The sequence below is a fragment of the Grammomys surdaster genome, unplaced genomic scaffold (assembly GCF_004785775.1).
Source record: "Grammomys surdaster isolate TR1022 unplaced genomic scaffold, NIH_TR_1.0 335, whole genome shotgun sequence".
NCBI lineage: Eukaryota > Metazoa > Chordata > Mammalia > Rodentia > Muridae > Grammomys > Grammomys surdaster.
The window spans coordinates 3358057-3385189 of record NW_021604754.1 but is presented as its reverse complement, the minus strand read 5'-3'; the positions used below and the strand labels follow the sequence as shown (position 1 = coordinate 3385189).

The window sequence follows — 27133 nt, the reverse complement described above, 5'->3', positions numbered from 1 at the left end:
GAATATTTTCTCAAAGGTTGCAGCTTGACCATCTGACACACTGACTGTGTGCTGTTTGGTACAGAGCGAGGCCCATAGCAGAGTGATCAGCACTGCTCTGAGCATGCGCCTCTGCGACCTAAGCCTTTCCTGGGCTTCTCTGCTGTCCTGCTCCTGTTTCTTCGTATCTTTTGTTTCTATAGAGTGTTCTCTCTGGTGGTTTTTCTTATCATCTATTTTCTTCTCTTCCTTCTTTTTCCTCTGTATCTTTCTCTGTCATATTTCCTTTCCCCTCTTTCATCCTGGAAACTTTTAGAAAATAGAAGTGAGAATAAAGTTAAAAAAATTGTTTTGATTGTTGTTATTGTTACAAGTCTAATGGAGAATCTTTCAGTATAGCTGTGGTAAGATGTTTATCTTAAAAAAACCCTTATATTGTTTACTACATGGTATTATTTATTCATATCTATCAGTGTGTACAATTATTATCTTTTTAATTTACATTTATCTATAGTGTGTGTGTGTGTGTGTGTGTGTGTGTGTGTGTCATGGCACTCATGGAGAACCAAGGACAGCTTGTGGGAGTGGGTTCTTTCTTTCCATCACGTGGGTTCTGGAACAAACTCCCAGAGTTCATCTGTGAAGCCAGCAACTTTGCTCACTCAGCCTTTTAACTACTATAAATATTTATGTAATTTTTAATGGCAATTATGTTATATAATTACATTCCATATATACTTTGTTCAATATAAATACCAGTTATTCACGTGCATATTTTAGTTGTTTAACATTTTATTTTGATGATACATTTTAAGCATTTCCAAAGGGTTTTAATTACAGCAATGAGACATTGAAAAGATGCTCAATGATAGCTTCTTGAACTATGGCCAGGAGATTATTTATTTCCATCTATATTACCCAAAGTTCCAACACCTTTGCACAAGTCCACCTGAAACATGAGTTTGAAGTGGGAGCCTGATGAGGTCTGATGCCTCTGGAAAACAATTGTCAGAGTAATAGAACGTTATGCAACAGGACATATATACCATATGGGGCCATTGTTGGTGAATAACTTGAAAACAATGTTATATGGTTGTGCAAAGATCATCAGATCCTGAGCTATGAAAGCGCTTTCCCTCTCTCTCCATGCAAGGTGCCCGTGTCGGTGGCCATGATGACTCCCCAAGTGATCACCCCTCAGCAGATGCAGCAGATACTTCAGCAACAGGTCCTGTCTCCTCAGCAGCTCCAGGCTCTCCTCCAGCAGCAGCAGGCCGTGATGTTGCAACAGGTAATGTGGGTTACCTGCTTTGGTGATCTGGTCCTGCTCAAGGGGTACACATTCTGCAGGCAATATTGGCTAGTGCGGTCTCCACTTACAGAAGCAACCAATCAGCATGTTACAACAGAAGTGTCATGCTGTCCTTGCAGAGGTTCACACGAGCATTTAAGTTACTCATTCTCTTTGAATGAACTCAAGTCTAGAACAAGAGCAGAGAGAGGACAGGATTGAAAGCAGAGGAATCAGTAGTGAAATACTTGGATTCTTAGGGACACTTACTTTTAGGTTTGCAAAGGGGTATAGCAAAATACCACATAATTGTTGTTTTGAAAATCCATAACATATTAGCAATCCCTTTAGTTCCAATAAGAAGAAAAAAGGCCACTTTGCAGACAGCACCTGCTGAAAGGTAGGGCATAGCCTGTTCTTAGGTTGGGATAGGGCTTCTGATGTAGTCATTGAGAGTATTTACTTTACTTCTGGCCTTTAGAGCACATATTTTCTAGACCCTTTTGTTTAGGATTATTTGAATTCTGGATTGGAAAATTTTCAGAGCTGCTTTGAGGGGGTGGGGGGAGCATGTAAAGCTGTCTCTTTAAACCCAATGCATCTTTTTTTCCCATGAGGTGAATCTTAATGGCTACCCTACCATGTGTCAGTCTAGAAGAGTTTAGGACATTTATAATACATGAAACTTTTGCCTTTATTTATTAAAGTCAAAATGGTTTATTCAGCAACAACTACAAGAGTTTTACAAGAAACAGCAAGAGCAGTTACATCTTCAGCTTTTGCAGCAGCAGCAACAGCAGCAGCAGCAACAGCAGCAGCAGCAACAGCAGCAGCAGCAGCAGCAGCAACAGCAACAGCAGCAGCAGCAACAGCAGCAGCAGCAACAGCAGCAGCATCCTGGAAAGCAAGCAAAAGAGGTAGGATCTAGTGATTTCATTGATATATAATAGCATGGGGTTGAGAAGGCACTTTGAGAGGCAAGGATAGTCTCAGATCTTCCTATAACAAGGCTCTTTCTGTCAAAGATGCAGTGTTCTATATTTTTACTGAGCTTAATAACAGTGACAGTGAGACTCTCATGCTCTCCTTTTTTGTAGCATGGGACTTGAGAGTCACAATCCATTGCTGGCTGTCGTCTAATGTTCACTAATGAATCACAGTGTACAAAGAGCAAGCTGTGTGCTGGACAAAGTACTGATTATCCTGTATTCACTGAGAATCCAAGTTGGTGAGGGAACCTTATTTTTTTCAGTCGTACAGCTCAGAGAACACGCATGCAAATTTAGCCCATTGTTGGGGGCAGGGAGACTAAGAGGAAAAACTGGTTGAGCACAGATTTCAAAGTCACAGGCCCCTGATTAATGAACTGCTAGGGTAGGTTTGGAGTGGCGAGTAGAAAGTTACCGTTTGATATGCTCATAAATCAAACTGACAAGCTGGCTTCTCGGGCCTAGCTTGCGCTTGTCAGCAAACTGCATCACATATAAACATAATACAAACAAAACATGTTGAAGTAGTTAAATTGATCAGCAGGTATCAGGGTTGCTGTCTTCAAGCTGCCCATTATGCAAACGTACAGGAAACAGTTTTGACCTCCTGAGGTTTTGTTTCTGTTTGGATTTGTGAATAGAATTTCAGACAGCCATCAACTACAGAATAGAAATTGCTCCCTTATTTCTCAGAGGCTTTGGGCAATCCACATGACTTGCTCCATTATGCAGTCTGTTTTCCAGTGAGCGCATCAGAAGTTTCTCTTTTCCCCAAACTAAAAAGGAAAGGTCTTCAACGCAGCTTGTCTTCCTCTGAAGTGTGCCTGCCGTCTCCTTCCCCCCAGAGTCCAAAGAACTCTGGTTTGTCTTGTAATGCCTCACAAAACTGGAAGTTAGACTTTTCTTTATAATGAGGGCACTTTTTCTTTGGACATGCATATAATTCCACCTTTAGTGTGTTCAAAAATGGAAACAGGGGAGAGTTGATGCGCCTGTCCTGAGAGCTCCAGCCAAGTTTACTCTGACAAATCACTAGCGAACATATTCATAGACCTCCACATGTAAAACTTACCCAGTTGGAAAACAGTGAGCGGGTTCCGGAAGTTGATCACTTCTATGACGCTTTAATCCTATGGTCTACATAAATTTACAGTCGCTGGTGATGAACTAGTTTCTAAAAGCTGAACTTTTGTTAGATTCTGTCTTTAAACCTTGCTTGCTACCATTAGTGAGAGTTCCTGGGTTCTCAGATGCTGTTTCCCTTCCAAGAAGCAGGCAGATGAATACCTAGAGGCTGTTCTTGTTCTGCTTCTGAACTTTGACCATGGAATGATCAAGAGCACATCTGGGCAGGGAAAGGGGCATGCCTTTCTGTGTGTGAAAGTGGTCTGTGTGCACCTTGTTGTCTGCTGTTGACTGGGTCGGGTTTTCTGACACCCACAGCAACAGCAGCAGCAGCAGCAGCAGCAGCAGTTGGCCGCCCAGCAGCTTGTCTTCCAGCAGCAGCTTCTCCAAATGCAGCAACTACAGCAGCAGCAACATCTACTCAGCCTTCAGCGTCAGGGCCTCATCTCCATCCCACCCGGCCAAGCAGCCCTTCCTGTCCAGTCGCTGCCTCAAGGTAGAGAGGATGTGCTACAAATACTTCTTCTCTGCTCTTGCACTTTCTACCATCTCATGCTCTTGTGGATATATCATGCCTTGAGGTGTTTTCATTAATGACCTTCAAGTTGATAGGAAAACATTAATGCTACCGTTGGTCACCCGACCCACTGTCTATAGTTTCAGATACTCTACCACACATTACTTTCAGATTTATAGTAAACCTATCTTAACTATTTTGTTAAATATTAAATGTATGCCAATTAGTCTTATAGGTGTGAATAATGTATAAGGCAATATAATTTGAGCATCACTGAATATACAGGAGAAAGGCTAAGCAAGAGCAGCAGTACTCCATATAAGGTGAGCTGATAATGAGTTTGGGTGGACAACTGATGAAATCACAGATTTCTAATCTAGGAACTAAAATCACAAATAATACACAAGTTCTGTGCATCTGCAGATCAATTGTAAGCCCTGTGATTGGGAAGCCCACCTTTTGTCATGAGATTACACTACTAACCTTTCCCCAAATTTCCTGTACATACAATGTAAACTAGAATTTTAAGTGCTGTTGACCATATTATATATATTGTATGGTCTCTCTCTGTGTGTGTATGTACATTTTATGTATATATGAATGAAAGATCTGAGTGTGTTCTAATATAGTTATATGTATGCATTGTTATCAGTTGTGGGGAAAAAGAAATTTAAGGAAGATAGAAAAAAGGTGGCTCAAGCTGCCAATTAAGGTAAAAGTCAAGTATCATTAATCTTTATGAATGGATATTCTAATTTGCATTTGGATTGTGAGGTGACAAAGTTCATTTATACAAGTAGACTTTAACTCAAGGTCATCGTTTCTGTCCCAGAGGAGTGTATCACACACTAGTATTTGCCACACAGTTTACTGATTCTGTAAGACACATTCCTGAAAAGCAAGAACAATTTAACATAAAAAGTGAAGTTAGATCAACAATAGCTAATATTTACATTGCACATGAACATTTCTTAATGGCCAATAAAATTAATAATATAATATTATATATTATTATATTATATTATAATAATATTATAATGCACCTTTTCTTTTATTTATAAAGTTGCTTTTCCTTTGTCATAGCTTCCCCCAGGTTTGTCTCTTTCATTTAACTGAGGTCTTTTAATTCACTTGTCTGGAGCATTCCTCAGAAAGACAGAAAAGCAAAGTTTGCTTATTGAAAGCAAGCCTGGACATAGACCCACTTTTCATACTTATTTTAGAAAGAAATGGAATGATCTTCAGTATCATTTTAGAAATGAACTTTCCATCTATTAAGTGTGGTTCTTTAGAAAAGTACGTATGCTCAGAAGAAAAATGAAGAAGTAAAATTTACAAAGGATATTTATAAATTGATTCAATGCAAGTGTGGACATTATTGATAAAAAAACCTGTTGATAGGAACAGAAAGAGAAAAAATAATTACATCTCATTGGTATTTCTAGTACAAGTTAAACAAATCTCCATTGCGTATCTTCTGAAAAGTATATCACAATTTAGCATAATTTTATTGTAGCAATGTCTTTCAATTTGTTTTAGAAAGCTTAAATCTCTTATTTAAAATAATTTTTCAACTGCATCTTTCAACTCAAGCAAAAGTCTCATCGAGTAAAGTGCCTTATTATTGTGTAACAATTTCAGTCATTTTCAAATGAAAATTTCTCTTATTTCTGAGCTAGTTTTGGATAGAATTATATTTCACTGTTTTTTCAACTTTAATTGTCCCAAGACATATAAAAACTAAAACACTCATAATGAAGAAATTTTTGGAAAATAAAGACTCTAAATGCAAAGCTTAGTTTGTGCAGATTTACTTGTAAAGTTATTTTTTTTTTTTGAGACATGGTCTCACTGTGCAGCGCATGGTGGCCTGAAATTCACTATGTAACACTTAACTGGCCTTGAACTCATGAGAAATTCTTCTGGCTCAGCCCTGAAAGGCTCGAGTTACAAGCCTAAGCAACAACATCTGCCTAGAAAATTTATACTTAAGAAAAATATCATAGTGTCACTAAAGTATTTTTCCATTAATAAAGGAGAAATAATAAAATTGAACAATAGTAAACTCAAATCTCAATGGTCTCTGTGGCTACTGCTCTTGATGCTACCAGATCATGAACAAATCTCCAACCCTCATCATACATTTCTTAATTATTAAATGTGCAAAGTATCATTTCTGAGATCCATAGTTCACACATAGGCTGAATTTGTTTAATACCAACCATCCATGAAAATGAACACTCCACTTTCCCAAACTCTAGGTCCCGTAACCTAGCATTCTACATCCATGGATTAAACCAACAACGAATCAAATGTATTGGGGAAAAAAATGGCTTGTGCTGAGAACGTACTTCTTTCTCACCATTTTCTCCTGGAAATACAGTTTAACAACTATTTGTATAGCATTAACATGACATTAAATATTACACTCAAGGATGTATTTAATATATTTTCTATCTATATAATATACATACATATAGATCTATATATCACTTATAGATATATCTATACATAGATACATAGATGTAAGTATATATATACACCCAAATTTGTCACGCTGGAGTTATAGATCAAGAGGTAGAGATGAAGATAAAGATAAAGAGATGAAGATAAAGAGATAGAGATATGAGAGCAAGAGATAGAGAGATGGAAAGAGAGAGACATAGACATAAACATATAGAACTATAACTAGACATAGAGAAAGATGGAAAAAGAAAGACATAGACATAAACATATGGAGAGAACTATAACTTCATCATGACAGATTTTGGTGTTTTCAGGGCATATATTCTGAGGGACAACTATAATATCATATCACTATGATGATAATCTAAAATCAGAGAAATTAATGAATAATATAGGCCCCAAGCCATCTATCTCAGCTGCTTTTTATTTAAGGTAAAATAATTTTGAATTCTTTCATTATCAGTTTTTAAGTTCACCTTCATTGAGCTTTTGATTTATTGATTGATTGGCCATGAATAATAATCACATGAAAATCAAATGGGATTACCATACATTGATGGATGATGTTCTCATTATGTCTTCAAAAATATGACATAATTTATTTATCTCTATGATTTAACACAACTTCATCCAGCCACCTTGAATTATAATTTCTGAAACTATTTAAATGTATATAAATATCAGCAATAACACTTTATAACTTTGACAGAATAGATTTGTAGGACTTTTTCTCTAAAGTTGAACAATATATTTCATCACTTTAACATGAACTCTTTTAAATTTTAATTAATCATTTAAGTCATTAATATTTTCATACTCCTGGATTTATAAAATAGATACTAAATGAATACATTTATTACATAATATATTTAATTATTGACATATAATATATTTAATTGTTAAATATTAATATATTTAACAATATTATATATATATATGTATATATATATATATACATATATATATATATATATATATATATATGTATATATATATATACATATATATATATATTGATGCCATGGCCTACCCATTACCAAGATGAAATTATTCAGTGTGCAGTTACTTTATTGTTGTTGTTGTTGTTGTTTTGTTGTGGTTGTTATTGTTGTTATTGTTTTTCAAGGAAGGATTTCTCTGTGTAAGAGCAACCCTCTCTATCCTGGAACTCACTATGTTAACCAGGCTGACCTCAAACTCAGAGATCTGCCTGCCTCTGGCCTCTTATGTGCTGGGATTAAGGTGTGTACCATCAGCACCTGGATTACATTATATTTTTATAGTTTTTTAACATAAGATAAATTTTACTTTCAGAATACAATCATAGGTTGATTATGACTTTATTGAAAATTTAGTTTTCGTTGCTTTTAGTTACTTGAAGTTAACTGTATCCCCTCCTCCTTCCAGAAGAATAGAGAACTCCAAAAAGAATGAATGGATTTTAAAGTGTTTGGCATCTGAAGAAGTATGATGAATTTCACAGCATACCCTTTCCCCTTACTGTGATGTGAACCAAATCTCTGTCAAGGATACCTACATAGTGTTCATGCTGTGTACACACTCCATTTCCCATTCACTTAAGCTTCTTCAGTATTAGTTCTGTTATTGTGGGATCCTGGGACTTGTGTTCTCTACACCCTTGTTTTGATTATTGATGACCTTAGAACAAAGGAGAAGTGACACTGGTGATTCAGATATGGCAAGGAGAAGTTGCAAATTGTCTCCTATAAGTGAAAAAACTGGAACTTAATCTTGCATCATGACACCTACCTTTAATCCCAGTACTCAGGAGGCAGAAGCAGGTCGATCTCTCTGAGTCTGAGACCAGCCTGGTCTAGAAAGCATATCCCAGGACAGCCAAGGCAGTTTCATAAAGAAAACCTGTCTTTAAAAAACAAACAAACAAACAAACAAATAAAAAACCCAGCCAAACAAACAAAAGCAAAGCTAAAACTTTTCCTAATAAGTGATCAAACACATATTGTAAAGTTGCTGAGATTTAATATGAAAATGAATTTTCTATCTGTGAAACTCTGGTAGGTAATTTTCCTATCACAGCTCTCAGTGCAAAACACACAACAGTCATGAGTGATAAGTGCACAGATAGGGTGGGAAAAAGATGAAATCTAAGTTTTGTTACTATCCACAGTTTCAAACATGCAGGGGTCTTGAAGCGTATTACAGGTTATGGAATATGTGGTGTGAAACTTTTATCTCACTACATTGCACATATTTTGTAAATATCTGAGTTATTTAAAATGTAAAATTTCAATTAACAACCGATACATGCTAGGTTGTAGACAGCTCTGTTTTGATTTCATACCTGCTAGAACTAGGTGAGATGGGAATACGTGAGCTGTCAGATAACAAAGAATATGAAATCTTTAATAACGACTTTATGCTGAGTTAGGAATGTGCTCCAGATAGTACTTGGCTCGGCTGTCACCCAAAGTCAGCCATTTGACCTGCATACCTCCCTGCTCCTCGTATCCTGGATCTTTTGCTTAGTCAGTGTTCATGCATTTTTCAGGTCACAATCAGATCAAACCAAGGTTTAAAAATGACATCAATAGAAAAAAATATATAAGCAATACACATCATGCAGAATTATTATTCAAATACCAGGGTAGTGTTTATTTGGAGCTTAATATGCAGCTATTCTCTCAATTAATTGAAATTTAAATATTCTTGTATTTCTTCAAGAATAAACTTTGGCATGATCACCTTTATTCCAAGCACTCATGAAACAGAGAATCACTGTGAGTTCAAAGTCAGCCTAGTACATAGTGAATTTTACGCTAGAGCTATAGTTTGAGCCTGTCTCAAAAAAGATGGAAGGAAGGAAGGAAGGAAGGAAGGAAGGAAGGAAGGAAGGAAGGAAGGAAGGAGAAAAGAAGGAAATAAAAAGAAGGAAAAAGAAAAGAAGAGACAAAGGAAAAAGAAAAGAAAAAAGTTGCTTACAAATTTTGTTGACTTTATTCATAGCAAAATATTTTCTAAATAATTAAACAAATAGTGGATTACTAGCTATATTTAATTTTGACAATGGAAATAGGAATGATTGAGATTAAATTATATAACATTTTGAATTGTTGTAGAATTGTTTAGGAAACTAGTATGAGCTACATTAAACCAGATTTATCTGTTTGGTGAGTAGGTTCCGTTGTTGAGATCCAATATCACACATGTTCAACAAAATCCAGTGAAAACTCAGCTTTCCATGGATTTGATTCCATTTAATTCATAAATCTTCTTAGAAATACTCTACTTAACAAATTTTGAATCTTGACTGAAATACTTAAAGAAGTTTGGGATTTCAAAACATTTTAGACTATAAAAGAAGAGTAAGAAAATTATCAATTGTAATTTTCTTTTTCTCTTTAAACATAGAAGGGGGTGCCTGTATCCTTTGGCAGAGATATATTTCTTTGGGTCTTAATCTTAAGTAAATATCTGTATTTTCGTTTGTGTAGTTTGACATTTAGACAACGTGGAGAATTGATGGGCCCCTGATTCCACACAATATGTGAAAGATGAGTGTTATGTTAGTTAGTGGTTTTAATAAACATAACAAAATATTTTTGCTTAGCTGAATTTAAGTAAAGATATAGATATCTGAAAGATGCTGTAGATATTTAATCTATTATCTGGGGAAGAAGACTACTAGAGAATTGATTCTTCTAGAATAATTTCTTCTCTTCAACACAGTTACTATGTTCGTGTATGTATGACACTTTTTAAAAAATGTCAATATTAAGATTAAAATGTGGAAAGTGTAGCTGGATGTGGTGGAACACGACTTTAATCCCAGCACTAGGGAGGCTGAGGCAGGTAGATCTCTGAGTCTGAAGCAGTACTGATTTCCAGGGCCAGAAAAACTTTGTCTTTAAAAAAAAAAAAATGTGGACAGAACATAAAAATATCTCAATTCAAAATGCTGACGTCAACCTTTCTTTTTGGTTTCTTTGGTTTTCTGGTTGGTTGGTTGGTTGTTTGGTTGGTTGGTTAGTTGGTTGGTTGGTTTTGGTTTTGGTTTTTTGAGACAAGATTTCTCTGTCCTGTAACCCTCTCTATAGACCAGGCTGACCTTAAACCAACAGAAATCTGTTGCCTCTGCCTCCTGTGTGCTAGGATTAAAGGTGTGCACCACCACTACCCTGTGTCATCTTGTCTTAATACATTATGAGTGATACAAATATTTCTACTAAACTTTGCTTTTATTACTTTTATGTAACCCTAGAAATTTGCAAAGTACTATTAAATAACATTTCATTAATTGGACGTTCATTGTAGACTTACACTGTATCATAATGTATACAAGTTATTTTTGTATGTATGTACATATATATGCCGCATGATTTTGTATACAAATATGTGTGCAGGTATGAATGCATATGTGTGTGTGTGTGTGTACATGTTTATACATACATACACATAGAGGTCAAATGGTTATTGCTAGTGTCTTATTACTTTCTGTCTTCCTTTTTAAAGAGAGAGTATCTCAGTGAACATATTGTTCACTGATTCTGCTAGTCTGGCTGTCCAGTGAGGTTCTCTCTCACTGCCATATGTGTAAGTGTGGCTATTCATGTGGGTGTTTGCGCCCATATACACACTTGGAAACTAGAGGTGGATATCTAATATGATGCACTGTCAATCTCTAGGATATTCTCTCGATTAAAATCCTTTGCTGCACCAGGAGCCATGCTAGTGACCAGAAAGCTCTAGCCATGCTCATTGCTATCTGCCACAGTGCTGGGGTTACAGACATGTGTAACCACACTGGGCTTCTGATGATGCTGGAGATTTGAAATTAGGTCCTTAAGCTTACACAGCAAGTACTCATGTGTAATCCACTAAGCCATCACCTTAGCCTACAACTTGGCTTTTTACATGGGAGTTAAGGATCAAAACTCAAGTTCTCTGTTCATATGGCATGCACTTCATCAACTGAGCCATCTCCTCAGACCTTAAAAAATTAGCTAACATTAAAAAAATAATTACTGAAAATAGAGGAAGAAAGGATATTAAAATATCACTTATTTTAATGTAAAAAGTATAAGCATAACATTTATAAGGACAACCACTGAAAATTGTGTGTTTACCTCAAGGTTATAAAATATATACATGAATCTTAGATTGTAGTTAACACCTAGCACAATTCTTGGCACACTACATTTACTCCATAAACTCAGAATAAAGGATCAAAAGATTATGATTAAATTGCCTTTCCTGCTACATGACCTGCTGCTCACTTGGTGATTCACTTGAATCTTCAGGAAAGATTTCCCCAGTGATTTTTTTTCTAAGTCTAGCAGTGAATAGGAACCAGGTTCAAGTCATCATTTAAAAAGCAGAAGAATACTGCCCAGTGTTCTGTTGCCACAAACTTTTAAAGTCACACACTTAAACGAGTGTTTAGGAACTTATCTGTGTCTTTGAAATAGGTCCAGACAAATAGACTCATCTTCTTTGAAGATAGAAGTTGATTATCATTCTTTAATATTCTAACCCATTGCTCCCTAGAATATGTTTGCCAGTGCACTAATGTTCTTGTTAATTGAAAATCTCTTCTGAGTGAAGAGAACAGACAAAACAGTAGAGCATTTAGACAGAGAAGAAGTGTGCTAAGAAGCAATCATGTAGGAAATGACTTGAGAATGAAAACCACCCCAACCCCTTGTACAAAGTTTGCAGTCATGTAAGCAATCTATGCCGTGGTGTCCAACAATGGCCACCATGGGGCCCAGTGCCTCACACCATCAGTATGATTTCTAATCATTCCAAAATCTGGCAGACATGGTTTGAGAAGCTGTGTACTAATCTCCTTAAGATGTTCTTAGACCAGTAGGTGCATAGACGAGTGGGCATTTGTGGTGTCTGTTACAGCGGATGGGGAAAGCTGCTGGGGGGCATGTTTTAGCAGAAGACAAGTATAAAGAAGCTGGATTCAGAACATGCAAGATTAGAAAGACCTCACAAGCTCACATGGTAATATCAAATTTAAAACAACAAAAAACAAAGAACTGTGTTTGGGAACGTAGGGTACAGATCAATTAAAGCTCTAAAGTCTTTACCTAACATTAAATGCTAATATAAATTAATATAATTTCAGCATGGGTTTATCATTTTTTCAAATATGTATGGAAAATATTAAGGTAAAAATTGAGTCCAGATTTTTTGTTTGTTTTTTTGACATTTCAAATTTTTTTCACTCAGATCGTATTACAGAGCTCTAGAACTCTCAAAATATCTAGCTTGGAAGACTGTGAATCTAACAGAACTTTATGTTACTGTTGAAAAAAATAACCTTAAGACTTACAAACTCTTAAAACATTCTCTATGGTACAAATTGACTGGACTGTGGTTTAATAATTGTAGATTGTGCCTATTAAGAAGGATTTAAGTGATTGATAGCTGTAAAATTTTATCTCAAAGGCAAGGTGATAGTTTCTATGTTGATATTCACCCTTAGTCTTTGGACTCTGGAATCACTGTGAAACTTAATCCTGCCTCCAGACCTATGGTTCTGCTCTGAGCTGTGATCAGCATGTGTATGGGACAATTTAAGCATCTATCCTGAGATGATGGTAATGCACCAGCTAATTGGGTAGCTACAATTTCTTACTTGTATTATCCTCTACCATTTTTAATAACTGAAAACTATAGTTTCTTATATTTAACTAAGAAACAGTGCCTTAATGGTAAGCATGTTAGTCATCAAATCTTTTTGAGGTCCTACTAAGGACCTTGCCCTTGACATAGTTATATAGCATGAGGATATCACTAAGTTCTATCCAAAGAACAGAAGATAAAAACAACTATGAAAATCATTCAATAGGCAAGCAAATACTTAAATTAACCAAATTATCAACAAATCACATAAACTAAGTAGCAATAAATTCACTAACTACTATAGTCTTTCAAAGTACTTTTATAGTAAGTATAACAAGTATCATTAGTACCATCTGTAACTCTTTAGACATTGATCTTACAGGTAGCAATGTCTGTACATACAGTTTTCATTAAAGACAACCAAACTTCAGTGTTACAATCAACAGGTTTTCAAGACAGCAAAAGAAAAACGCGATCTTGCTTGTCAGACAAACTTTCGAAGAGTGACACTGAGAGCGGGTGAGAGTAAAGAAAGATTGAGAGGGAGAGACAGACAGTAAGAGCCATCGCTCCATTAACAGACAAATGTTTGCATAACTGCAGAAGCTATGCTAATATTCTTTAAGTAAAAGTACGCCCTACAGTCAAGAAATGATGGAAAACAAGGCAGAGGAGGACATCGGTGGCAGCTATGGCCAATGGCCTCTCAGGGAAAGGGGGAGGGTGATTTTCAAGATGTCTAAGAAATGGAAAGGAGAAAGCCTTGGGCATCTCCCCAGAGAGAGTAGCTATGGCTGTAAGAATAGCCAGAGAAGAGGTAAGAACATGCATGAAGTTTTACAGCAGGACGGAAGCACCAGATAGCTACAATGAAAAGAAAAGTGGAGAAGACGATAACTGAGATCAGGCAAGAGACAGAAGAAATGCCATACTGTGGGGCCACAGTAAGGGCTGGCCTATTGATTGATTTTGCTTTACTTGCATTTGCTTTGTATCTAAGTGTTGGAAAACACTCCGAGGGGCTTTGCCTGAGAATGGACATGACTTAATTTACCTTGAAATAGATCATTTATGTCTACTGTAGGATGAGCAAATCATATAATTCAAGTCAGGTGGAAGGAGGAAGAGACCATGAAGCCCTTGTAGCTGTCTAGGCTAAACTTAGGAAACAGGAAAGGGAGGCAACAGTATGGGATACTGAAGATATGTAGATGCTGAGAAGGAAAGAGCTTTGCTTCTGGGGATCTGTATTAGAACACCCTACAGACCCAGACAGGTCTTAAAAAGTTATGGTCAGAAAAGAGTCATGACTCTGAGTCAATGCTATCATTAAAGACACAGTTAATAATTTTTGTATGAAACAGTTTTCTCTACAACAAAGATGATATGTATCATTAGAAAACCACATTTCATAACAGAAAAAAAATATAAAGTTATTCTGAAATAGCTTTAGAAAGCCAACTTTATCCTGTCATTTTTTATTATCTCAGATTGTTCCTTAAAATATTAAGGATCCAAAATTACCAAAATGATAGCTTTGGATAAACTAACAATATCTGAAATTGTCATATGAATGGCAATTTAGAGTTACCATTGTGAAGTATAATTTGGCAAAGAGTTACAACTGGGCCAGTGGGAATGCTGGCCACTGACTATTTATTACTTTCTATAGAGAAGAGTTCTTACTCCTTTCCCCTACATCCTCTGCTGGCTAGCTCTAGTGTTCCTTGCTGGTCCAGAAAACCCTTCCCTGCACATGATTTGATAGATGGCCATCACCACAGCCATTGGTGTTGCTACACTTTGATTGTATTGCTGGTTGATCCCTGTGCCTGTTTATTATTTTAGAGGTAGCACAACATAGAATTACAGAGCACAGTATTTGGAGCTAAGGGTCATTGGAAGGTGGATCTTGTGCTTACCTGTATATTATGAGTCCTGACTTCCAGTGAAGGTCACTGGATTCAGGAATATAAACCATTTGCTAAAGCTTCAGAATATATTATGCATTCAATAAATGACAGTAATTAAAACTAGAGCTTCATTTCTTCTATTAGAATTTTCTTTAGTCACATTGATATTTTGGTAATAAAGTATTTTAAGAGCAAATTCATTCAAGTCAGTCTTCTTTGATTTATTTATTTATTCATAAATTTACCTAAAGTATTTTATACAATATATTTTGATTATGATTCTTCTCTCCAGCTCCCCCTCGCTCCTCTGTCCTCCTTCTGTATACATCTCCAACCTTCCTGTTTCTGATTAGAATACAAACAAGCATCTAAGGATGAATATGAAAAGGAAACAAAGTAAAATAAAATAAAACAAAAAAATCAGACTGGAATCAAGCAAAGAAACAGAAGAAAAAGAGCTGAAGACAAAGTACAAGAAATATATATAGTTGGACAACATGCATTCACACACAGGAATCCCATAGAAACACAAAACCAGAATTCATGATATATATGCACACAAAAAATGCCATTACACATCTTTATGAGAAAAAGAACACCCAACGATATGATTGAGTTCATTTAGCCATCTACAGCTAGGCATATGGTCTGCCCTTAAGACTGGTTTGTTTCCCCTGTGAAAGTCCCTTTCAGAAAACGAAATTTTCATTTGCAAGTGGTTTTATCAATTAGAGGTGACATTTGTGTTAGGAATGGGTTGCCTAAATTTAAATTGCAATTTTAATGTGTTTAAGCTTTGTGAGCACAGACAATGCATGCAGGCATTAAAACAACAACAACAACAAAACAAGTCATTTAAGATACTTCAAAATATTTCTTCAAAATAATAGTCAAAATCAAAAGACCATACGTAGCTTGCTGGTCCCACTTTTGTTTCTCAGGTAAACACAAAGAAGCTGAACCAGGAAATTGTTTAAAATAAGAAGCAGAGTTTTTTATCAACCAGTAGTAACTGCTTATCTCTTCCCTCTCTCCTTCCCTTTCTCTTTCCCTCTCTTTCTCTCCCTGCCACCCCCTCTTCTTTTAATTCATAAATAAAAGATTAGTAGGTTGTTTTTCATGAACCATATATTTCCCAAACCTGTTCTCCTCAATACTGTTTTCAAATTGTTGTTTTAAAATAAATAACATGTTGTTTGGGATTCAAACAAACAAACAAAAAACCAACCAAACAAAAAAACCAAAAAAAACCCAAAACAAACAAAAAAACTTTGGTATTTGTGGCACAAGAGTATTTTTATCATGCATTAATGTTGGTTATAATCCTTTCGGAAGCCCATGAATATGTTGCTGTGTTATATCATTGGGATTTTCTTTCATTTTATAGCTGGCTTAAGTCCTGCTGAGATTCAGCAGCTATGGAAAGAAGTGACTGGAGTCCATAGTATGGAAGACAACGGCATTAAGCATGGAGGGCTAGACCTCACAACTAACAATTCCTCCTCGACTACCTCCTCCACCACTTCCAAAGCATCACCACCGATAACGCATCATTCCATAGTGAATGGACAGTCTTCAGTTCTGAATGCAAGGCGGGACAGGTAAGTCTGCAGCACTGTATGCTCACCCGCCTTTCATCACTACTGTGGGCAAAACTAAAAATGAACAGGGACAAAAACTGTATTTAGAGCAAATGAAGTAGAAACCATTATTGTTGACCTTTGTGATTCCTTTATAAGACGGCTTCAAACGCTACCAGTGTACTAGATATAAATGCAGAGCACGCCTAAAGAAATTAAATTTTCCATGAATGTACAAAGAATGGTTATATTGAAGCATTCTGATAAATAATATATTATGAATTAACTCTAGTTATGAGGACATTCACTAATCCCATAGTGCCACAACAATACAAAAGCAACTTTGGTGTTCTATGTTGTTGATTACATAATGTTCAATTACTTTCTAATTTCTAAGGACACACTTGAAATGTGAATTAAGGAAAAACGTGCGTGATGCACACATTTTTAATTATTTGAAATTTAAAAGTGTTTTTGCTTGAGGTGGATTAATGAATATAGTGAAATGAATACACTTTGATGATTAATAAAATAAATTTAACTGGGAATGTATACAGGAATGTCATTGGGCTTTGGTTGCTAATATTACATTGTGTGAGATAACTTCCCATCTTAGTGTTTTAGCCTAGAGTTCTGTCTATTTTCTTTAAAACTGAGCTTCCATAAGAAATATCCAGCTATATTTGTTTTGTTTTTGTTTTGTTTTGTTTTGTTGAGACTGGGTTTCTCTGTACAGCCCTGTATGTCCTGGAACTCACTCTGTAGACCAGGCTGACCTCGAACTCAGAAATCCGCCTGCCTCTGCCTCCCTAGTGCTGGGATTAAAGAGCCACCACTGCTCAGCTCAGCTATATTTTATAACGTAATTCCACCTGCTTAGGCACAATACTTCCAAGTCAGATCTTGTCAAATAACTTACATAAGTTGTATAATCTAAGAATTTCTAAAAGAGAAAAGTTGTTTTTAAAATCTGAAGATGAGGTACAGAATTTTATAATGAAATGGCTTACACACACAAACTACTCTGTTCCCAAAAGAATATGTAGTAGATTGGTGATATCATCATGTAATAACATATTTGTCTAGCTGGGGCAAATTTGATGCCATACTTTTTTTATCAAAGAAACATAAAAGCAATTACAGCACTGTTTAAAATAGAAGACCAAAATGTGGCAATGTTCCTCCCCTTTATCTGAACACATGTGGATTTTCATCATAGTTTTTATTACAGAATGCTATGCTTCTGGATGTTTTCATGCTGTTGTTTTAATTGAGATTAATTTGATGATTATATACTTCAGAAATATGATAGTTTTTGTAGGATCTCTCTATCTTATATTGTACCAACTTATTAAAGGCCTACCATAATTATGAAAGAATATTGCTAATAAACACTGTTCCAGAGCAGGATTTTACAAATCAACTATATCTACTAGGGAATTTGTGTGTGTATATATATACATATATATATATATGTATATATATATATATACATATATATATATATGTATATATATGTGTGTATGTATGTATATGTATGTATATGTGTATATGTACATATATGGTTTGCCCATGAATTTGGCTTAAGTGATCCTATCATTCATACTGCACTTTAAAGAAGTATTGAAAAAATATTATGATCATTTTCATATAGCTTTCTTTAAAATATGTTTTTCCCACTCCACAACATAAGACTACATATACATATAATTTTTTTTATTTAGAGGTAAAATGTTACAGTCAGGTCATATGGCAGGATTAGCATATGATATTATAGAGCCCTCTTAGTCTTTCATCCTTTATTAACAGTCATCTTTGGCTCTATTTCTCCTCTAATTGGAACATCATCTAGCCTTGGCAGTTGAACTATTCAATAGAACGATTAAATTTTTCTGACTGCACTGAGCTGAATTGACCTGTTTTGACCTGTTTGTCACTGATCGTAACCTGACAGGCGCTAGCAGCCTGCAACGATTATGACTTTCTGAGATGAATCTGACGTTGTGTTTTCTTGCTACAGCTCGTCACATGAGGAGACTGGGGCCTCCCACACACTCTATGGCCATGGAGTCTGCAAGTGGCCAGGCTGTGAAAGCATATGTGAAGATTTTGGACAGTTTTTGAAGTAGGTTTTAACTATTCTTGGGAAGGGGAGACAGATTACACGAGAATTTTGCCACACTGCTGTAAAATAAACAGTAACTGAAGGAGGAATGAGAAGATGATCCATCCTTGAGCAGACTGAGTTTTCAGTTTGTTTCAACAAGTGGATTGGAAAAATCAGGCTAAAAAATGTCCATAGGTCATATTCATTTTTTATGAAAGCATTTTGCAAACTATTTTCAATGGAAATATGAGCCTGCCATGGTAGTGGTTTTAACCACTATGAAAGAGGTTTGCAAAAGAGCTTTCTCTGAAAATTGAAATTTTTATTTTGAAATTGAAATTTTTAATAAAAAAATTCATGTACTATTTGAATAAGCATACCATTTCTCTAAATGAAATAAAAATAGGCATAGTTTGTAGGTCTGTTTAAAGGAGCAGATTCTGTATATCCACTTCCAATAATGTCATTTAATAACAAGGATCAAAAATGAAAGTCGGTGATTCGAACATTTGACGCAGCAACCACACTTCCTTCCTGTTGTCGCCTTTGCCATTCATGGTGGTGTATTTGGAAAGCAGATTATACAATTTCTCCAGCGCTAAATCAAACCCTGTGCATTCTTTATATCTCCCTACAATGTTTTAGTTTCAAGGCTCCTTGAGGGATTCTCCTGCAGATGAGAGGATCCTCATTTCATGGATGATTTTCTGCTCCCTGTATTGGTCCAGGGAAGATCTGAACAGGGAGCTCCAGATAGGTTTATGAAGATGAGTGTCTTCGCAGGCTCAGCCTCTTCTGTTGTCATGGTGCAGCTAACAGGGTGAATGAACTGTTTCATGCTTCATCAACAATTAAGTTAATTAGCTCATTTGAAATTGCACTGCTTTGTTGCCAGGATGTTGGCAGAAACATCAAAAAGATGTGTTTACAAATGGCAGACCGACTGCAGAGTACAGAGCCGAAGTACCCTAACAACGAGGCAAGCACTTGGTATCATAATACCTTTATAAATGATTACAGGAAGACTTCCACGAAGATTTTTTTTATATAGTTTCAAACCAATTAAGAGAAAATTTGCTTCACAGATCACAATGGCTCTTTAGAAATGGACTTAAATGAAAATTTACATGTCTGTTATACCAAACCAACTGTGAGCTGCCAGATTTCTTTCTGGGTGTGAAATTTGCTATACTATTCCCACCAAAAAGGGTATTTAAAAGATGTTAGGTATCTTTGCTGAAGTTTCTACCACTAAAATAATCTAAGAATGTAAATTATTTTAACAATAATTCCATAATTTTTACCTCCAGCATTATGGTACATTTGCTTTCAGTGAGCTCCTTTCTAGGGTGACTGATACTATGCCCTAGTAATGATAACTGTATTTTTAAAACTACCTGCTTGGCAGGTATTTACTTACTCTAAGTATTTCTTAAGTAAAGTCTGGGTCATTTTCTGAGGGAAACTGCATTTCTCTCCTTTAGCATGGCTTCCTTTAAGACACATGAAGACCATTTCTCATGCATCTCAGGTGTTTAATTTGTATCACTAACTAGTGAATGAGTACGAACTCTCTCTTTTTATTTTCGATGGTTTTTTCTCATATCACCCTGGTGTTTGTTTTGATTGTTTGTTTGTTTGTTTGTTTTTAACTGGAGAAATTATAATTTAAAAAGCATTTTCTTTCAATTACATATAAACCCTGGTTTCAAAGGCATTTCTATCCTTTCGCTTTATATTGATGACAGACTACTGACAGTAGACTGTACAGTCTTCCTTCTACCCCATTTTTAATAGCATCTGCTTTAAATTTTCTAATTCAAAGAACTGTGATAGATTCTGCTCCTACTAAAGCCAATATACTACACTGAAATGAAAATTTAATTTGACCTATTTCCTGAATTGGTATTATCTTTTTCTTAAAGATATGTGATAAATTTGAAAAGAAATAAAAATATTTTATTAATGAAGTACTTCATTTATTCAAGAAAAAGTCGACTCATCATCATATATATCTTTATGTTCCCAGGTATCAGGTTCTCATTCTCAGAAATTTAATTTTATCTACACATTAATTAACAAGAAAGGTATATTTTTATATTGAATAAAAATGAAAATTAATACAGAAATTGTGACAGTAATAGATGAAAACAAATATACAAGTCAAAATCTAATCTAAAAATCTTGAGGAGAAATTTTTTCAACTTTACAGGAAAGTGAAAATTGACGGAATTTAACCATTTTTTTTTCTGACCAGTAATTGAGGCTCTCAGAAGATCACTAAAAGCATTTAGTACTACTTCTTCATTGCGGTCTTTTAATTGTCAAAGTGTAATCACATCTGACAAAACTTTAGTGTAGTTTGACTGCAGAATTAATTACCATCACATTGCACTAAAGTCAGCTTGAATATAGATGTATTGACTTTCAGAGCTTACGCCAAAAGGTTTAGAGTTGTAGCATTCCAGTTAGCAGACAAGTGTTCCTGAACTTGCCCACATGGGTGCCAAAATGGAGAGATGCAGCACCAGAAGTACTGTCCTTTGAGAAAGTCACAATGAGTAGTGTTCTTTAAAATTTCTATACACCTATGAGCATTCTAAAGATTAATTCAACAATGAAAATGAATGATGAAGCCTGCTAGTGATTGGTTTCTTTAAGGCTTGATGCTGCAGAATGAGCAACAGGGAAAACGGTGGAAACCTATTCGTTTATTTAGTGGAAATTTGTTTTTCTTTCTCTTGCAGCTGACTAGTCGACAATTTATGTTCTTACTTAGTGTGTATTGTCTATTTCTTTGTCTTTCACTAGGCAGCATGGCTACAAAATTATGACCTCAAGGAGGCATTCTTTGAACTTGTCAGACTGTTGTTTCTTTTGGTGACAGTGCCCATATCTTTCAAAACTAAGGCATCTCACGTAATCAGCTAAATGAATAGTGACAGCTAACATTTTGTATTTAAACTCCTGTCAGTGCTTAAACGTAAAAAGCTTGATGCAAAATAAATCAACTCCCAGTGATGTGCAAGTGAAACATTTTGTTCAAACCATCTCTGAGGCAATTGGATTTAAGCACATTTCCTTTTTTTTAGCTTATAAATACTATAACTTTAAATAAATTTGAAAAAGATCTAGAGGTTAAAAATTGAATTGCTAATCTGCAGTGTGTATAATTGAAGTATCCACATGCATCCATAACCATAATAGCTTCGTGGAAGGGAATTTTGTGTTAAACAAATAAATTGTAAAGATCCCCCCTCCCATACTTTCTGTGTTCCTGAAATATTTGTTTAATTGTTTTTAGAAAGACCTTGGCTGACTGTTTATTGCTTGTTTGTTTGGGTATTCATTTTCTTTTCTGTAGTTCACACTACCTACCTAGCACCGAGATTCAGTGCAGTTCTGAAAGAACATCAGCCGGCCACATCATTTATTCCATTTTGAAAACAAAAATCAATATAGCTATAAAGTGACCCATAAATTAGAAGTGTCTCCCACGATGTTTGCTCTGCGCTGCATTTCTGAAGGCCCCCTTTGCATTTTTTCTTCACCTCTCTGTTTGAACTGCAGTCTCCGTAAGAGGCTCATTAGGGGACATTAGGGACTGGAGCTAACCAGAATTCCAGAGCTTGCTTTGCTCTTATTAATGCATAGTAGAGTAGAATGCATTTAAATATTTCATAGGCATTCAGTAATTTGTGTGTAATCGCCTTGTTAGCAGACCAGTAGACGTAGAACAGGCCTGTGAAATGGTGTTAGTGATTGCATGGGTAATTTACAGACCTTTGCCACTAGAAAGCATTATTGGTGGCTAGTATGAAGCTGTGAAATAGAACTAGCAATAAGTAAAACAAGAAAGTTAATAAAGGATTTCTAACAAGCATCTTCTGGGATAACAACCCCACTTGGTTCTTTGTAAGGACCCATAATTTATGACATAGGCAATATATCAAATGCGCAAGATGGTATCATGGAGAATTCATATAAAAAAGGGTATTGGCAACATTAGTTCCAACTTCCTGCGAGGGACATGATTAAATGATTAATGAAATGTCCCTTTGCATATGCATTTTGAAACAGCAATTAGGCACTGACTGCAAAAATCCACCAATCCTCTCATTTTTCAGCATTATCTCATCCTTGATTTATAAATCATAAAGAATTTTTGAACAGCAATATGTAGTACCTGAGATGGTTAGAAAAACATAAAAGAGAATAATTTGAGCACAAAATAGTCATAAATACATAAATTCATAATTTAATGTTAATACTTAGCCTATTTATTTGGTCTTATTGATCTGTATTTATATCCAACTCTATTTCTGTACTTTGATTGGCATAATTAAGTAGGGGGAGTGAATAGGCACCATTATTTTACATATCACTGGTAAACAATAGCAGAAAAAGGATAAGGGAGATGTGGCAGAGGTATGTATGTGTTTTTCAAGTTCTCAGTAATCCACTGGAGGCTGTTCTATAAATGATCATTGAAGGGCTGCAAGCTAGCCTATAATTACAGGAAAGAAAGTGGCAGCCGTGGCATTTCATAACTATGTGTCCTCGAAAAGTGCTTTGTGAGTTTGTCACCAATGATAATTTAGATAGAGGCTCATTACTGAACATCACAACACTTTAAAAACCTTTCGCCTTCATACAGGAGAATAAAGGACTATTTTAATGGCAAGGTTCTTTTGTGTTCCACTGAAAAATTCAATCAAGACAAAACCTCATTGACTATTATTGTAGTCTCCAGTCTCTATTCTAATAAAAGCTGCAGAGATAAATTGAATAGGTCTCTAAGACCCTAGAATATAATGCAAACATATTGTACTTTTTTTTAAAGTTGTTTTAATATAAGATAATTATCACTAAGAAGTAAACAAGTATATTTTTTTTAAAAAAAAGGGTTTCATGCAAAAAATATGTGTTAAAACGAATATACCTTTTCAGGTAAAACTGCATCATCCATTTATCTCCTGGACTCTATTTATATCCTAATCTTTATGTATAGCCTTTTAAAAATATGCATCTTTTAGGCTGATTGCAGTATAAATTATGTGTGTTTTCCCTAAGAGTTGCTGGTGGAAAAAATATTTCACAAAAATACAATACCAAACCATAGGGATGCAAGAAATTATTGTTAATGTTGCCAGGACATTGCTTTGCTCTTCATTAAAATTTGAGGGACAAAATCTTGAAGACTATTTTTTAATGCTTGTCTTGTTTATTAGAAATTAGTGATATTTTACACCACTCACTGACCCTGGCTTACTCTGGCATTCTATGCCTTCTTCTCAGAGACCTTGAATGATCCTAGTCCTCATTATAGCCAGGTTTCTAGCAGATCCTGCTGGAGCTAAGCCAGAGCAGACAGAAGTGGGAAAGACCTCTCATGTGCTCTGGTCACACAACTCTAGCTTGACCTGATCCACCTCACTATTTTGGTCCCCAGTTTATCATCAGCCAAGCCTGGCAATTATAGCAAGATACATGGAGGTTTTGTTGCTATAATCAATAAGAAAGTGTTAAAACAAACTGGCCTAGTTTATCGAAGTTGGAGTAGAAAAGAACAAAGGTTTCTGATGGCTGAACCTAGATCTACTAACAGATAATCTACTTCTTTACAAGTTAGCTTTGAGTCATTGATACCTTAAGTCTTCATATTGAATTGCAAGTGCATCTGTCTATGCATTATTTACTGCTCTAAGACACATAGATAAAAAGGGAACACAATTAATTTTTAATTCAGCATTCTCAGAATTACAGATTGCAGAAAAGGCTTTAGAGATATTTTAAATGATATTAATATATATATAATATATATATGTAAAGATATGATTTCCTAATTATGTGTTATGTTCAATAAACCTTTTCACTTTCTGTGTCTCTTAAATTGCTGTCTTCATTTACCCATGGGTTAAGTAGACATACCAAATGGAACTGAATTACCTGAAAATTATTAATTGAGGAAGTCATCAAATAAATAATGTAATATAAATTACAAAGCAAAAATTATTGGATATTTTCATGCTTATTGAAAGTGCTGTTGCATTAGTTTTCTTTTGGCACAGTTAGATACCATGTATTGGAGACATCTTCAGCCCTTGAGTATAATAATAAGCACACATGTTAAGATTAGAGTAACACCTTTAGGTTGTCTTTTTTTCACTATGTTTATGTATGGCATATATACATCCCAATTAGGACTATTTACAAGAAACATCAAACTTATTACTCTGAATCTTCAATATATTTTATGTATTAGTAACAGAACACTATCATTAATTGTGGTTATGGATATTTCTATGGAAAACCCCACCACCCTCATATAATTCAGACCACATCCAGGCTTAAGATATTTCTCACTAAAAATCAACATACAAGCAATCTTTTTAATACAAATGAAGTAGAAAATTGCTATCCTCCCCCTCTCTCAAACACACACACACACACACACACACACACACTAGTCTTTACAAAGAAGATGCTGAAAGCATGGGAAATAATGCATCATGACTACTACTTGTGCTCTGTAAAAGGATGGAGAAATGTTTTTGTAACAACAGCTTAGAGACAATGATATTTTCTGCTACTTGAAGAGCCTCTTTGTATCACACAAATAATTTTCCCTAAACATTGAAACACATTTGCCTTCTTTCTCTAGGGCTGCCAGGCTTTCAGCTTTAGCACTGCAGAGAAATCCACAAGTGCCCTGTAGAGGTAGTGCCTATTCAGTCAGGCACATATTGCTGGGCCAACATCACTTCTCATTCTGTCTCATGTCTTATGTTTTATAGGCACCTTAACAATGAGCATGCATTGGATGACCGAAGCACTGCCCAGTGTCGAGTGCAAATGCAGGTGGTACAGCAATTAGAAATACAGGTTGGTCACATGCTCCCTTGATGTGCACCCTTCTCAGAGTTCTGGTGTGCTAACCTGAGTACTGAGCAAGTGGCTGGATCTTCCTGGCTACATCATTATTGTCTTGATAACACAATACCTGTTCGAATATGTGGAATTTAAGTTATTTTTAATAACAACAATTGATAACAGGGTAGAGTCCTATACTTTCTATATCAGTTGGACCTAAGTAAACTTCAGGTCCTGTTGTATATATTCAGATATCCTCAAACTTCCAATCTATAGTCTTTCTATTGTAGATCCAATACAGTAGACATAAACTCCCATAAGTTATGACATTATTGCACAGATTTTATACAAGCTAATCTGGATCCTCCTTGTCAAAGGACTGTACACTACAACAAACGTGATACTTTTTATAATAGTGTGAGTGAACTGAAGAATAGCTTGATATCTGTGTATACTGTGGTTAGAATTTAAGACCTACAATACTGAATTTGTCTTTGGCTGACACAGTGACAAACAATGTACATAGTATGTTATACATACTGTAAAAATTCTATCAAAGGTGTATTTTTCCAAACTTAAAAGTAAAATAATTTTGCTAAAAATAAACAGAATTTTAAGACCCCAGAAAGCAGTAACAACTCAGATTTTAGTTTTGTTTAGGTTTGGCACTCCTTTAAGGCTTCCTCTCCTATGTCATCTTTAAGATATTTCCAAAAACTAACTTTTTGTTTTGTTTAATTAAACATTTAACTTGGTTTTTATTTTATTTACTACACCTTACACTGTTTCCAATCCATCATGCTGTTCCTTTCTCCAGAGAAGGGAAAACGTTTAAGTTGCAAAATAACAAGGGATATGTAATATTGTATCACTGTGTATCACTGTCATAGTAGCATTGAAAGCTTTGGCTACATAGATCTGTTTACCATTGCTAAACTGTAGACTAAAACATAAGAGGTCAGCTGATGATTCGGTCTGCAGAGTGTTACCAATTTCTCTCTCTCTCTCTCTCTCTCTCTCTCTCTCTCTCTCTCTCTCTCTCTCTCTCTCTCTCTCCTGTGTCTGACTGATGGAAAGTAAGGTCCGTCAGTTGTAATGAGACCCAGTGCAAGTGTAGATGCAGACTCAGTGGCAGAGTTCAGCGTTTCACACTGCCTGGTCTCTGTCACTCTATTGAATTAGATTGATGATGGCAGATTGCAGGGGGCACTAACTGGACCTCGGTGGGAATGCATGAAGTCTGTAGATAATCCTGGCAGGCACTTCGCTTTGAGAACCCTTCACCCCTTCACAGCTGTCGGCACTAGTCCATTGCTAACAGTGTCCACAGGACTTTAAAGAGACACCATGGGCCTTCTAATTTATGGTTTCGGTAACTTGTTACTGTCGGAGCAACTGTGACCTCAATTCTCTTATTGACAAAAAGATGAAGTGTTATTTGTTTTCCCTGACCTTTAACATAAGAAAAGCTACAAAAAGTTTTCTCCTTTCTCTAGCTAAAGTTGCCTTTCCTCCCAGCTAAGTTTCTCATCCCAGGCTTTTATATGCAGGAATCATTACTGGGAGACAAGCTCAATGATAAGATGTATCGCTGCAATAAAATAGCTGGATCAGTCATTTCTAAAACGCCTCTGATCTCACTCTTTCTTAACAGCTTTCTAAGGAACGCGAACGTCTT

At 35.6% G+C, this 27133-nt stretch overlaps 1 protein-coding gene across 1 annotated transcript in view; it reads left to right on the top strand.

Annotated features, from left to right (window-relative positions):
* The first annotated feature begins 1135 nt into the window (after positions 1-1135).
* Foxp2 (forkhead box P2) overlaps positions 1136-27133 on the top strand; it is a 58941-nt gene continuing 32943 nt past the window's right edge. The window contains exons 1-7 of the mRNA XM_028778424.1: positions 1136-1270; positions 1996-2187; positions 3709-3880; positions 16283-16496; positions 18496-18600; positions 25380-25467; positions 27110-27133. The exon at positions 27110-27133 is cut by the window's right edge and continues 60 nt beyond it. Coding sequence (XP_028634257.1) covers positions 1151-1270; positions 1996-2187; positions 3709-3880; positions 16283-16496; positions 18496-18600; positions 25380-25467; positions 27110-27133 — 915 coding nt within the window. The 5' untranslated portion in view covers positions 1136-1150. The remainder of the gene's footprint in view (positions 1271-1995; positions 2188-3708; positions 3881-16282; positions 16497-18495; positions 18601-25379; positions 25468-27109) is intronic.